Source organism: Colias eurytheme, chromosome 2 (genome assembly GCF_061535395.1).
Source record: "Colias eurytheme isolate Ceu_HAF_F1 chromosome 2, ilColEury1 Martin Lab GWU primary, whole genome shotgun sequence".
Classification (NCBI taxonomy): Eukaryota; Metazoa; Arthropoda; class Insecta; order Lepidoptera; family Pieridae; genus Colias; species Colias eurytheme.
Window position 1 is genome coordinate 9,788,257 of NC_142981.1, and position 14,454 is coordinate 9,802,710.

Here is a 14,454-nt window from a genome sequence, read left to right on the forward strand (position 1 = left end):
CCGAACGTGTTAGCAACATAAAATCGTACCTTGCGTGCCGCCGAACGTGTTAGCAACATAAAATCGTACCTTGCGTGCCGCCGAATGTGTTAGCAACATAAAATCGTACATTGCGTGCCGCGTAACGTGTTAGCAACATAAAATCGTACCTTGCGTGCCGCGTAACGTGTAAGCAACATAAAATCGTACCTTGCGTGCCGCCGAACGTGTTAGCAACATAAAATCGTACCTTGCGTGCCGCCGAACGTGTGCGCAACATAAAATCGTACCTTGCGTGCCGCCGAACGTGTAAGCAACATGAAATCGTACCTTGCGTGCCGCCAAACGTGTAAGCAACATAAAATCGTACCTTGCGTTCCGCGTAACGTGTGAGCAACATAAAATCGTACCTTGCGTGCCGCCGAATGTGTTAGCAACATAAAACCGTACATTGCGTGCCGCGTAACGTGTTAGCAACATAAAATCGTACCTTGCGTGCCGCCGAACGTGTTAGCAACATAAAATCGTACCTTGCGTGCCGCCGAACGTGCTAGCAACATAAAATCGTACCTTGCGTGCCGCGTAACGTGTTTGCAACATAAAATCGTACCTTGCGTGCCGCCGAATGTGTTAGCAACATTAAATCGTACATTGCGTGCCGCGTAACGTGTTAGCAACATAAAATCGTACCTTGCGTGCCGCGTAACGTGTAAGCAACATAAAATCGTACCTTGCGTGCCGCCGAACGTGTTAACAACATAAAATCGTACATTGCGTGTCGCGTAACGTGTACGCAACATAAAATCGTACCTTGCGTGCCGTCGAACGTGTTAGCAACATAAAATCGTACCTTGCGTGCCGCGTAACGTGTAAGCAACATAAAATCGCACCTTGCGTGCCGCCAAACGTGTAAGCAACATAAAATCGTACCTTGCGTTCCGCGTAACGTGTGAGCAACATAAAATCGTACCTTGCGTGCCGCGTAACGTGTAAGCAACATAAAATCGTACCTTGCGTGCCGCGTAATGTGTTAGCAACATAAAATCGTACCTTGCGTGCCGCCGAACGTGTTAGCAACATAAAATCGTACCTTGCGTGCCGCCGAACGTGCTAGCAACATAAAATCGTACCTTGCGTGCCGCGTAACGTGTTAGCAACATAAAATCGTACATTGCGTGCCGCGTAACGTGTTAGCAACATAAAATCGTACCTTGCGTGCCGCCGAATGTGTAAGCAACATAAAAACGTACCTTGCGTGCCGCCGAACGTGTTAGCAACATTAAATCGTACCTTGCGTGCCGCCAAACGTGTTAGCAACATAAAATCGTACCTTGCGTGCCGCGTAAACTGTTAGCAACATAAAATCGTACCTTGCGTGCCGCCGAATGTGTAAGCAACATAAAATCGTACCTTGCGTGCCGCGTAACGTGTTAGCAACATAAAATCGTACCTTGCGTGCCGTGTAACGTGTTAGCAACATAAAATCGTACCTTGCGTGCCGCCGAACGTGTTAGCAACATAAAATCGTACATTGCGTACCGCGTAACGTGTGAGCAACATAAAATCGTACCTTGCGTGCCGCCGAATGTGTTAGCAACATAAAACCGTACATTGCGTGCCGCGTAACGTGTTAGCAACATAAAATCGTACCTTGCGTGCCGCCGAACGTGTAAGCAACATAAAATCGTACCTTGCGTGCCGCCGAACGTGCTAGCAACATAAAATCGTACCTTGCGTGCCGCGTAACGTGTTAGCAACATAAAATCGTACCTTGCGTGCCGCCGAATGTGTTAGCAACATAAAATCGTACATTGCGTGCCGCGTAACGTGTTAGCAACATAAAATCGTACCTTGCGTGCCGCGTAACGTGTAAGCAACATAAAATCGTACCTTGCGTGCCGCGTAACGTGTTAGCAACATAAAATCGTACCTTGCGTGCCGCCGAACGTGTTAGCAACATAAAATCGTACCTTGCGTGCCGCCGAACGTGTGCGCAACATAAAATCGTACCTTGCGTGCCGCCGAACGTGTAAGCAACATGAAATCGTACCTTGCGTGCCGCCGAACGTGTAAGCAAAATAAAATCGTACCTTGCGTGCCACGTAACGTGGAAGCAACATAAAATCGCACCTTGCGTGCCGCCGAATGTGTTAGCAACATAAAATCGTACATTGCGTGCCGCGTAACGTGTGAGCAACATAAAATCGTACATTGCGTGCCGCGTAACGTGTTAGCAACATAAAATCGTACCTTGCGTGCCGTCGAACGTGTTAGCAACATAAAATCGTACCTTGCGTGCCGCCGAACGTGTTAGCAACATAAAATCGTGCATTGCGTGCCGCGTAACGTGTTAGCAACATAAAATCGTACCTTACGTGCCACCGAACGTGTTAGCAACATAAAATCGTACATTGCGTGCCGCGTAACGTGTTAGCAACATAAAATCGTACCTTGCGTGCCGCGTAACGTGTTAGCAACATAAAATCGTACCTTGCGTGCCGCCGAATGTGTAAGCAACATAAAATCGTACATTGCGTGCCGCGTAACGTATTAGCAACATAAAATCGTACCTTGCGTGCCACCGAACGTGTTAGCAACATAAAATTGTACATTGCGTGCCGCGTAACGTGTTAGCAACATAAAATCGTACCTTGCGTGCCGCCGAACGTGTTAGCAACATAAAATCGTACATTGCGTGCCACGTAACGTGTTAGCAACATAAAATCGTACCTTGCGTGCCGCGTAACGTGTTAGCAACATAAAATCGTACCTTGCGTGCCGCCGAATGTGTTAGCAACATAAAATCGTACATGGCATGCCGCGTAACGTGTTAGCAACAAAAAATCGTACCTTGCGTGCCGCCGAATGTGTAAGCAACATAAAATCGTACATGGCGTGCCGCGTAACGTGTTAGCAACATAAAATCGTACCTTGCGTGCCGCCGAACGTGTTAGCAACATAAAATCGTACCTTGCGTGCCGCCGAACGTGTTAGCAACATAAAATCGTACCTTGCGTGCCGCCGAATGTGTGAGCAACATAAAATCGTACATTGCGTGCCGCGTAACGTGTTAGCAACATAAAATCGTACCTTACGTGCCGCGTAACGTGTTAGCAACATAAAATCGTACCTTGCATGCCGCCGAACGTGTTAGCAACATAAAATCGTACATTGCGTGCCGCGTAACGTGTTAGCAACATAAAATCGTACCTTGCGTGCCGCCGAACGTGTTAGCAACATAAAATCGTGCCTTGCGTGCCGCCGAACGTGTTAGCAACATAAAATCGTACCTTGCGTACCGCGTAACGTGTTAGCAACATAAAATCGTACCTTGCGTGCCGCCGAATGTGTTAGCAACATAAAATCGTACCTTGCGTGCCGCGTAACGTGTTAGCAACATAAAATCGTACCTTGCGTGCCGCCGAATGTGTTAGCAACATAAAATCGTACATGGCATGCCGCGTAACGTGTTAGCAACAAAAAATCGTACCTTGCGTGCCGCCGAATGTGTAAGCAACATAAAATCGTACATGGCGTGCCGCGTAACGTGTTAGCAACATAAAATCGTACCTTGCGTGCCGCCGAACGTGTTAGCAACATAAAATCGTACCTTGCGTGCCGCCGAACGTGTTAGCAACATAAAATCGTACCTTACGTGCCGCGTAACGTGTTAGCAACATAAAATCGTACCTTGCATGCCGCCGAACGTGTTAGCAACATAAAATCGTACCTTGTGTGCCGCCGAACGTGTTAGCAACATAAAATCGTGCATTGCGTGCCGCGTAACGTGTTAGCAACATAAAATCGTACCTTGCGTGCCACGTAACGTGGAAGCAACATAAAATCGTACCTTGCGTGCCGCCGAATGTGTTAGCAACATAAAATCGTACATTGCGTGCCGCGTAACGTGTTAGCAACATAAAATCGTACCTTGCGTGCCACCGAACCTGTTAGCAACATAAAATCGTACATTGCGTGCCGCGTAACGTGTTAGCAACATAAAATCGTACCTTGCGTGCCGCCGAACGTGTCAGCAACATAAAATCGTACACTGCATGCCGCGTAACGTGTTAGCAACATAAAATCGTACCTTGCGTGCCGGCGAACGTGTTAGCAACATAAAATCGTACTTTGCGTGCCGCCGAACGTGTTAGCAACATAAAATCGTACCTTGCGTGCCTCCGAACGTGTTAGCAACATAAAATCGTGCATTGCGTGCCGCGTAACGTGTTAGCAACATAAAATCGTACCTTACGTGCCACCGAACGTGTTAGCAACATAAAATCGTACATTGCGTGCCGCGTAACGTGTTAGCAACATAAAATCGTACCTTGCGTGCCGCCGAACGTGTTAGCAACATAAAATCGTACCTTGCGAGCCGCCGAACGTGTAAGCAAAATAAAATCGTACCTTGCGTGCCGCGTAACGTGTAAGCAACATAAAATCCTACCTTGCGTGCCGCCGAATGTGTAAGCAACATAAAATCGTACATTGCGTGCCGCGTAACGTGTTAGCAACATAAAATCGTACCTTGCGTGCCGCCGAACGTGTTAGCAACATAAAATCGTACCTTGCGTGCCGCCGAATGTGTAAGCAACATAAAATCGTACCTTGCGTGCCGCGTAACGTGTTAGCAACATAAAATCGTACCTTGCGTGCAGCCGAATGTGTTAGCAACATAAAATCGTACATGGCGTGCCGCGTAACGTGTTAGCAACAAAAAATCGTACCTTGCGTGCCGCCGAACGTGTTAGCAACATAAAATCGTACCTTGCGTGCCGCCGAACGTGTTAGCAACATAAAATCGTACCTTGCATGCCGCCGAATGTGTGAACAACATAAAATCGTACAGTGCGTGCCGCGTAACGTGTTTGCAACATAAAATCGTACCTTGCGTGCCACCGAACGTGTTAGCAACATAAAATCGTACATTGCGTGCCTCGTAACGTGTTAGCAACATAAAATCGTACCTTGCGTGCCGCCGAACGTGTTAGCAACATAAAATCGTACATTGCGTGCCGCGTAACGTGTTAGCAACATAAAATCGTACCTTGCATGCCGCCGAACGTGTTAGCAACATAAAATCGTACCTTGCGTGCCGCCGAACGTGTTAGCAACATAAAATCGTACCTTGCGTGCCGCCGAACGTGTTAACAACATAAAATCGTGCATTGCGTGCCGCGTAACGTGTTAGCAACATAAAATCGTACCTTTCGTGCCGCCGAATGTGTTAGCAACATAAAATCGTGCCTTGCGTGCCGCCGAACGTGTTAGCAACATAAAATCGTACCTTGCGTGCCGCCGAACGTGTTAGCAACATAAAATCGTACCTTGCGTGCCGCCGAACGTGTTTGCAACATAAAATCGTACCTTGCGTGCCGCCGAATGTGTTGGCAACATAAAATCGTACATTGCGTGCCGCGTAACGTGTTAGCAACATAAAATCGTACCTTGCGTGCCGCCGAACGTGTTAGCAACATAAAATCGTACCTTGCGTGCCGCCGAATGTTTTAGCAACATAAAATCGTACATTGCGTTCCGCGTAACGTGTTAACAACATAAAATCGTACCTTGCGTGCCACCGAACGTGTTAGCAACATAAAATCGTACATTGCGTGCCGCGTAACGTGTTAGCAACATAAAATCGTACCTTGCGTGCCGCCGAACGTGTTAGCAACATAAAATCGTACATTGCGTGCCGCGTAACGTGTTAGCAACATAAAATCGTACCTTGCGTGCCGCCGAACGTGTTAGCAACATAAAATCGTACCTTGCGTGCCGTCGAACGTGTTAGCAACATAAAATCGTACCTTGCGTGCCGCGTAACGTGTTAGCAACATAAAATCGTACCTAGCGTGCCGCCGAATGTGTTAGTAACATAAAATCGTACATTGCGTGCCGCGTAACGTGTTAGCAACATAAAATCGTACCTTGCGTGCCGCCGAACGTGTTAGCAACATAAAATCGTGCCTTGCGTGCCGCCGAACGTGTTAGCAACATAAAATCGTGCATTGCGTGCCGCGTAACGTGTTAGCAACGTAAAATCGTACCTTGCGTGCCGCCGAACGTGTTAGCAACATAAAATCGTACATTGCGTGCCGCGTAACGTGTTAGCAACATAAAATCGTACCTTGCGTGCCGCCGAACGTGTTAGCAACATAAAATCGTACCTTGCGTGCCGCCGAACGTGTTAGCAACATAAAATCGTACCTTGCGTGCCGCGTAACGTGTTAGCAACATAAAATCGTACCTTGCGTGCCGCCGAACGTGTTAGCAACATAAAATCGTACCTTGCGTGCCGCGTAACGTGTAAGCAACATAAAATCGTACCTTGCGTGCCGCCGAATGTGTTAGCAACATAAAATCGTACCTTGCGTGCCGCCGAATGTGTTAGCAACATAAAATCGTACCTTGCGTGCCGCGTAACGAGTTAGCAACATAAAATCGTACCTTGCGTGCCGCCGAATGTGTTAGCAACATAAAATCGTACATGGCATGCCGCGTAACGTGTTAGCAACAAAAAATCGTACCTTGCGTGCCGCCGAACGTGTTAGCAACATAAAATCGTACCTTGCGTGCCGCCGAACGTGTTAGCAACATTAAATCGTGCATTGCGTGCCGCGTAACGTGTTAGCAACATAAAATCGTACCTTGCGTGCCGCGTAACGTGTTAGCAACATAAAATCGTACCTTGCGTGCCGCGTAACGTGTTAGCAACATAAAATCATGCATTGCGTGCCGCGTAACGTGTTAGCAACATAAAATCGTACCTTGCGTGCCGCCGAACGTGTTAGCAACATAAAATCGTACCTTGCGTGCCGCCGAACGTGTTAGCAACATAAAATCGTACCTTGCGTGCCGCGTAACGTGTTAGCAACATAAAATCGTACCTTGCGTGCCGCCGAACGTGTTAGCAACATAAAATCGTACCTTGCGTGCCGCCGAACGTGTTAGCAACATAAAATCGTACCTTGCGTGCCGCCGAACGTGTTAACAACATAAAATCGTGCATTGCGTGCCGCGTAACGTGTTAGCAACATAAAATCGTACCTTGCGTGCCGCCGAATGTGTTAGCAACATAAAATCGTACCTTGCGTGCCGCCGAACGTGTTAGCAACATTAAATCGTACCTTGCGTGCCGCCGAATGTGTTAGCAACATAAAATCGTACATTGCGCGCCGCGTAACGTGTTAGCAACATAAAATCGTACCTTGCGTGCCGCCGAACGTGTTAGCAACATAAAATCGTACCTTGCGTGCCGCCGAACGTGTTTGCAACATAAAATCGTACCTTGCGTGCCGCCGAATGTGTTGGCAACATAAAATCGTACATTGCGTGCCGCGTAACGTGTTAGCAACATAAAATCGTACCTTGCGTGCCGCCGAACGTGTTAGCAACATAAAATCGTACCTTGCGTGCCGCCGAATGTTTTAGCAACATAAAATCGTACATTGCGTGCCGCGTAACGTGTTAACAACATAAAATCGTACCTTGCGTGCCACCGAACGTGTTAGCAACATAAAATCGTACATTGCGTGCCGCGTAACGTGTTAGCAACATAAAATCGTACCTTGCGTGCCGCCGAACGTGTTAGCAACATAAAATCGTACATTGCGTGCCGCGTAACGTGTTAGCAACATAAAATCGTACCTTGCGTGCCGCCGAACGTGTCAGCAACATAAAATCGTACACTGCATGCCGCGTAACGTGTTAGCAACATAAAATCGTACCTTGCGTGCCGCGTAACGTGTTAGCAACAAAAAATCGTATCTAGCGTGCCGCCGAATGTGTTAGTAACATAAAATCGTACCTTGCGTGCCGCGTAACGTGTTAGCAACATAAAATCGTACCTTGCGTGCCGCCGAACGTGTTAGCAACATAAAATCGTGCCTTGCGTGCCGCCGAACGTGTTAGCAACATAAAATCGTGCATTGCGTGCCGCGTAACGTGTTAGCAACATAAAATCGTACCTTGCGTGCCGCCGAACGTGTTAGCAACATAAAATCGTACATTGCGTGCCGCGTAACGTGTTAGCAACATAAAATCGTACCTTGCGTGCCGCCGAACGTGTTAGCAACATAAAATCGTACCTTGCGTGCCGCCGAACGTGTTAGCAACATAAAATCGTACCTTGCGTGCCGCGTAACGTGTTAGCAACATAAAATCGTACCTTGCGTGCCGCCGAACGTGTTAGCAACATAAAATCGTACCTTGCGTGCCGCGTAACGTGTTAGCAACATAAAATCGTACCTTGCGTGCCGCCGAATGTGTTAGCAACATAAAATCGTACCTTGCGTGCCGCCGAATGTGTTAGCAACATAAAATCGTACCTTGCGTGCCGCGTAACGTGTTAGCAACATAAAATCGTACCTTGCGTGCCGCCGAATGTGTTAGCAACATAAAATCGTACATGGCATGCCGCGTAACGTGTTAGCAACAAAAAATCGTACCTTGCGTGCCGCCGAACGTGTTAGCAACATAAAATCGTACCTTGCGTGCCGCCGAACGTGTTAGCAACATTAAATCGTGCATTGCGTGCCGCGTAACGTGTTAGCAACATAAAATCGTACCTTGCGTGCCGCGTAACGTGTTAGCAACATAAAATCGTACCTTGCGTGCCGCGTAACGTGTTAGCAACATAAAATCATGCATTGCGTGCCGCGTAACGTGTTAGCAACATAAAATCGTACCTTGCGTGCCGCCGAACGTGTTAGCAACATAAAATCGTACCTTGCGTGCCGCCGAACGTGTTAGCAACATAAAATCGTACCTTGCGTGCCGCGTAACGTGTTAGCAACATAAAATCGTACCTTGCGTGCCGCGTAACGTGTTAGCAACATAAAATCATGCATTGCGTGCCGCGTAACGTGTTAGCAACATAAAATCGTACCTTGCGTGCCGCCGAACGTGTTAGCAACATAAAATCGTACCTTGCGTGCCGCCGAACGTGTTAGCAACATAAAATCGTACCTTGCGTGCCGCGTAACGTGTTAGCAACATAAAATCGTGCATTGCGTGCCGCCGCACGTGCCAGCAACGCGTACGCATGCGCAGCGTGCAGCTCGTCGCAACAGTGACGTATAATTCTAGCATAAACTCACATAACCACGCAAGTAGGTGCAGTTAACACATTTTGGTCACCATTTTTACACTCCCATATAATCATACCATAGAGCCTCACCTCGGGTGTGCACGCCAGCAGGTCCAAGTACGCCTGGGCAGCGTGGAGCCCGTCGTGCGGGGGTCGCAGTGCTGCGAGACAGCGTCTCAGCGCTGCGAGACAGCGCCTCAGCGCTGCGAGACAGCGTCTCAGCGCTGCGAGACAGCGCCTCAGCGCTGCGAGACAGCGCCTCAGCGCTGCGAGACAGCGCCTCAGCGCTGCGAGACAGCGCCTCAGCGCTGCGAGTCTCGCATCAGCACCACCCGCGAGCTGCGCACCACACGCTGTTTGCTGTGGCCCCGCGCTCTGATTGCCAGCGCCATACTACCGCGGCGGACATCTTCTCGCTGATGCCGTTCATTATGTACTGTAACACGAGCGAGAGTGTTGTGTTGGATAACATAAAAAGTATTCATTCTACACGTAATAATTGTTTAATACAGTTTACATAGACCGTTCATTAAAATTTCATGTAAAATTTAAATGAAGTAAAAACAATAGTATGTTTTGGCTACAGACTTATAATTACTGCAACATCAACAAAAAGAATAAATAAGATACTTAGCTACCGACATAACCATCCCATTGGGTGTGAAAAGCGAATGTAAATGTTATAGTAGTCATTTTAATAGGCAACATACGACAGTTCAACAAAATTCAACAACGTAACCTAGTAACAACGGCATAGAATAATAATATGTTATTTCGTTTTGTTAGAACTGTACATTTGTTTAACTTTTTTCAATAACAATTAAATATTTATAATAATAATGACCGATAAACATTCCAAACATAATAAACAATTACAGATTTAAAGAACTGCCGTCGCTACAATGATGTGTCAATTAACCTTTTACTTTTTAAATAAAAGAGACGTTTCTCGTCACTCGTCACGTTTCGAAATTAATAAATGCGTTGTGTTTATAATAAAACAGAATTTTATTTATTATTATTATATCTATGACACCTGAATAAACGCATTTTTTTAAATTATGTAGATAATAGTTTCATTTTGCTCCTTGAATTTACGAAAGAAAATAATATATTACTTGGACAGGGATTTGCTGATGAATTTTACAATTGCCATATGTTTCAAGTCCGTATCGATTAATTCACTTTATTCGATGTTTTAGCAGGTTACCTCTCTACGAAAATAAAATCGATAGACGTCAAATGTTGCCTATTAAATTGGCTCCACAATAACGTATGGGCGAGTGTAAATGCCATTGTATTGTTATGAGTGAATATAAATTGTATCTGTGAGTTTAATGTGTGTGTGTGGATTGGATTTGTGTATGTGTGTTTATGAAAGTTTGGTATATGCAAACTGTGTGTGTCTGTGTATATTGGAGTTTGGTGGTTCCAGGTAGCAGAAGCACTCTATGCGCTGTGTACGTATGTGTGTGTAAAACTCAAACTGTGAGTGGTGTGTATGAAATTTTATTGTACTCACGTGTGTGTGCGTGTGTGTATGTATGAATTTGAAAGTATGAAAGTTTGGTGTTTGGTGCATGTGAATGTTTGTGTGTGTTGTGTATTATCTCACAGCAAGACGTTGCGGCTCCAATCTCGCTAAATTCTGACTGCAGACTGGCAGCTAGTCGCGCTGTACCACCCGCTTCACCTTCACCGCCCTTCTGGTCCAAGTAGTGGAAGCATTCGATGCGCATCTGTAATGTTTTTTTGGAAGATAAATTTCTCTTTTTTTTTTCAAGCATGTATAACTTAAAAAAATTTGTTGAAATCCTTTCGTTGTCCTCAGTACAACTCAATTGAAGTGAAACTTGGGCGCGTTGAGAGTAAAGTTTCAAAGTCACAGGAATAAGGCTCGGATACACTTATTTTTTTAAATCGTAATCAATAATTTCATAACGCGTATTGACATGATCAACACAGGTTACAATTGACATTTTAATGTATTAACATAACACAATATACAGTTACATACAGTAAGGAAACTTCATACAAAACGTTCAAATTGCAAGCAAGCGTGTTTACGAGAATTTAAGGCATAGAAATCTAAATAACAAGACACAGAAGTGCTATAATGTCATAATTCGTATGAAAACCGCTGTCGCCAAAATCAACACATTTAAACCGATAGCTAAACAGTACACACAAGTAAACTATGCCTTTTATTGGACAGCTTGATTTTAGTGAAAACTAACTTAAATATTAAATTAAGCTTTTTAATATGTATCCTAACGCACGAATTTACGGTTTATTTTAGAATAACATCCGGATCCCTAAGCATATGAGACGTTTTGTTTATTTTTGCTCAAATACGCAAAAATTCGGCTTTTCTACAACAGAGGTTGTCAATTTTCAATAGATATAACTTTGAACATAAACTCATAGAAATAAGGTTGAAATTTGTGTTAAACGTGATAATAAGAATGGTCATGGTCATGTGGCATGGTAACCACCTGAGCGGCGACAATGTCACGCGCGCTTACCACTTCTATTGCCTTGTTATTAATTAGATTTCTATGATTTAGGGGTATTCAGGGGGATCGATAGTAGCGGGTGACACATCCACAGATTTTGAATGATAGATACAAAGATACATAGTATAGAAAAGTGATGTCAATGACTTCACGTTAAATAAATATCGATTGTTTCAGTTTGTAGCCTAACTATATTTTTGGCTTCGGACAATAGATTGTCACAAGTATTCTTTAAAAAAATATTCAATCTACAGTTTTGACTTTCCTACGATTTTATTATATGTACAGATATTAAAATAACCATTACATAAATATGCCTTTATTCGAAAAAAAATTACAAATTATTTACTGAAAAATACTTTCGTCTACTACGACTAATTCGGAATTTATTGGTAATTTTATAGTGTAAAATATTCTCAATCTTATGAACAGTTTTTTTAAGTAACTGTTTATGTTTAATTCGTTGAAAATTAATTCAGCCACTTTACAGTTTATGTGTTCTCTTAAAGCAGCAACGAAAATGTCATCCATTTTCTCGACATATTACACAAAATCATATGGTGGTATAATTGGTATAGTTGAATTCAAGCAGCCAAATACTGCGCAATTATAATACGTGGCATTTTTAAAATGATCACCGAAATCAACTTATCTACAAGAACGTGTTCAAATTAAACTGAAATAATATATTTCACCAAAATGTTAAAACATAAATACATAAAAGATAGATATTATAATTATTGTATTTTTATCGATACGTGACGTCACCACTTTGTCAAGCACTAAGCCTGTCAAACTATTTTCTTTTTATTCCTAAAACAAAAAGGTGGAGGTTCTATGCTCGTATAATAATAATTTTAATTTATTTCTGCATATTTTGTGTTTTTTAATTTAATTTAATTTATCGTTTTAAAAATAATTTAGTAGGTATACCTACATACGAGTATTGTAAATTCTGGTTTAAAATAATTATTGAATATATGTATAATACAAATATCAAACTGTACATATTATAAATAATTTAGGTACAATAACCTTCGGCGTCCATAACAAAACAAGATTTCGAAATATAGAACTGATAAAAACGTAGGTATTTACTTTTACAAGGTGTATTAATTCGGATTGTTTCTTCTTGTAAATTCATATTTAGGCTACACCATTTTTGTATTTTAAGGACGCGTTTACGAATTGACGCGCATCAATTTTAGATATTGGGTCTTACTACTACACGTGCACGGTTCACACACACAGCGAAATGCGCGAAGCGGCGAAATTATGAGTAAACTAACACGACTTGATAGTTGAGCTTATTTTTATTGCAGTTTTTTTTAACTTTACTTTGATTTGTTTTTAAAAAGTTTGTAACGTTGAATCGTCACAGAAGTAGATACCATTATAGATAATTTCATTGGACAGTGATTGATTGGTAAACAAGTACGTGCCAAAGTGTATTTCGAAGACTGCTACTGGAACTAATAGACGAATAGAGCTAAGTTTACCGAGTTTGGGCTCGTTTTGTTAGTTATGTTGAGACCTTACCTCCGGACTTGATGGAGTGACCTGAAGGTGTACTTCGAAGACTGCTACTAGAACTAATATACCAGCTGAGCTAGGTGTGCCGAGTTTGGGCTCGTTTTGTTAGTATATAATTTTGTTGTGGTATCAAATGCAAGTGGGTTTTCAAAAACTAGAAATAAAATACGTTTATTTGGCACACACATATACTACTGATACGTACTTTCAAATACTTTTTAGGTTCCAATATACTGAAAAGTGAAACATTATTAATCTATAAATATTAAAATCAATGCCACTTTGCGTTGTAATTTTATAACTCAAGAACGGGCTCACCTATCCAAACAAAATGTTTAGGCTTTTTCCGGTCTATTTGGTTATTATGGTTTATGTGAAGTTTGGTAAGGTATAGTAGGGTAGAATAGGGTAAAGTAGTGTAGAGTAGAGTAGTGTATAGTGTAGGGTAGGGTAGAGTAGGGTAAAAGATAAAAAAATAAATAAAACTCACGAAAAATATATTATTTTTTATTAATTTTTAGTTTTCATTATATTATTATGGCAATGTGTCGAATGTTCCCGTAGTTCTATATTTCTTTTAAGTCTTGGATCGATCAATTCTGGAAGGAGACAGTTCTTATAAAATCTAATTATGTAAATGTGTTTCCATATTCTCCTTCCAGAATTGATCGTCTCTGGCTATAAATTCATGTTTCATTTTTCCAGGGCCCGTCCAAATAGCAAAGACAAGTCTTTTCCCCTGTAATTCTTAGCTGACCTTGAATTTGTAAATACCATTTATGTTTTGTGTTTACTACTATTTGTTTCGAAGTCGAAGCGTATTTCCAAAAGTCGACTTTTTTTTGTCGTATTGCTTCTTCTGGGTCCATTCCATAAGCTGACGACGGGCATTTGATTTCCACTATGCCGTGTGCACATTTTCCATCCGGACTTGCACCGAGTAAAGAAATTTCTTTGTCTATCGTCAAACCGCACGGCAAAATTTCCGTGTTCAGCACTTGTTCAAGATCGCGTAGTGCGGCGTACTCATTATTTTTACCATGTTTGATGGACGGAACATTACTTAAATCTCTTCCATATAAAATTTGTTTCACTAATGGTGCACAATTGGAGCTTGGGCGTCGTTTACATACTGAAGAAAACCATGAAGCTGTAAGCAATTTCCTTCTGGTTTCCAACCATAAAGGACTAGCACTTTGTAAGATTGTGTCTTGTTCGATCTTGTCTTTTTCTTCAGAAGTGATTTCTAATCTAAACAAAAAGTCCCTTTTAGCTATTTCATATTGGTTATCGTCCATGTCAACTTTTAGGCACTCTTCGCCATAATGAACGTCC

General features: G+C 43.1%; 1 protein-coding gene, 1 long non-coding RNA gene and 1 pseudogene across 2 annotated transcripts in view; all 3 read right to left on the bottom strand.

The window, feature by feature from the left end:
* The window catches only part of LOC149910613 (uncharacterized), a 341,209-nt gene that overhangs the window by 239,650 nt on the left and 87,105 nt on the right, over positions 1 to 14,454 (bottom strand). The window lies entirely within an intron of this gene.
* The window catches only part of LOC149910618 (exocyst complex component 4-like), a 31,615-nt gene continuing 26,320 nt past the window's right edge, over positions 9,160 to 14,454 (bottom strand). The window contains exons 6-7 of the mRNA XM_090115604.1: positions 10,686 to 10,809; positions 9,160 to 9,506 (exon numbers count right to left, since the gene is read on the bottom strand). Of these exons, the coding sequence (XP_089971730.1) occupies positions 9,373 to 9,506; positions 10,686 to 10,809 (258 nt within the window). The 3' untranslated portion in view covers positions 9,160 to 9,372. The remainder of the gene's footprint in view (positions 9,507 to 10,685; positions 10,810 to 14,454) is intronic.
* LOC149910619 (uncharacterized) lies at positions 13,576 to 14,417 on the bottom strand (annotated as a pseudogene).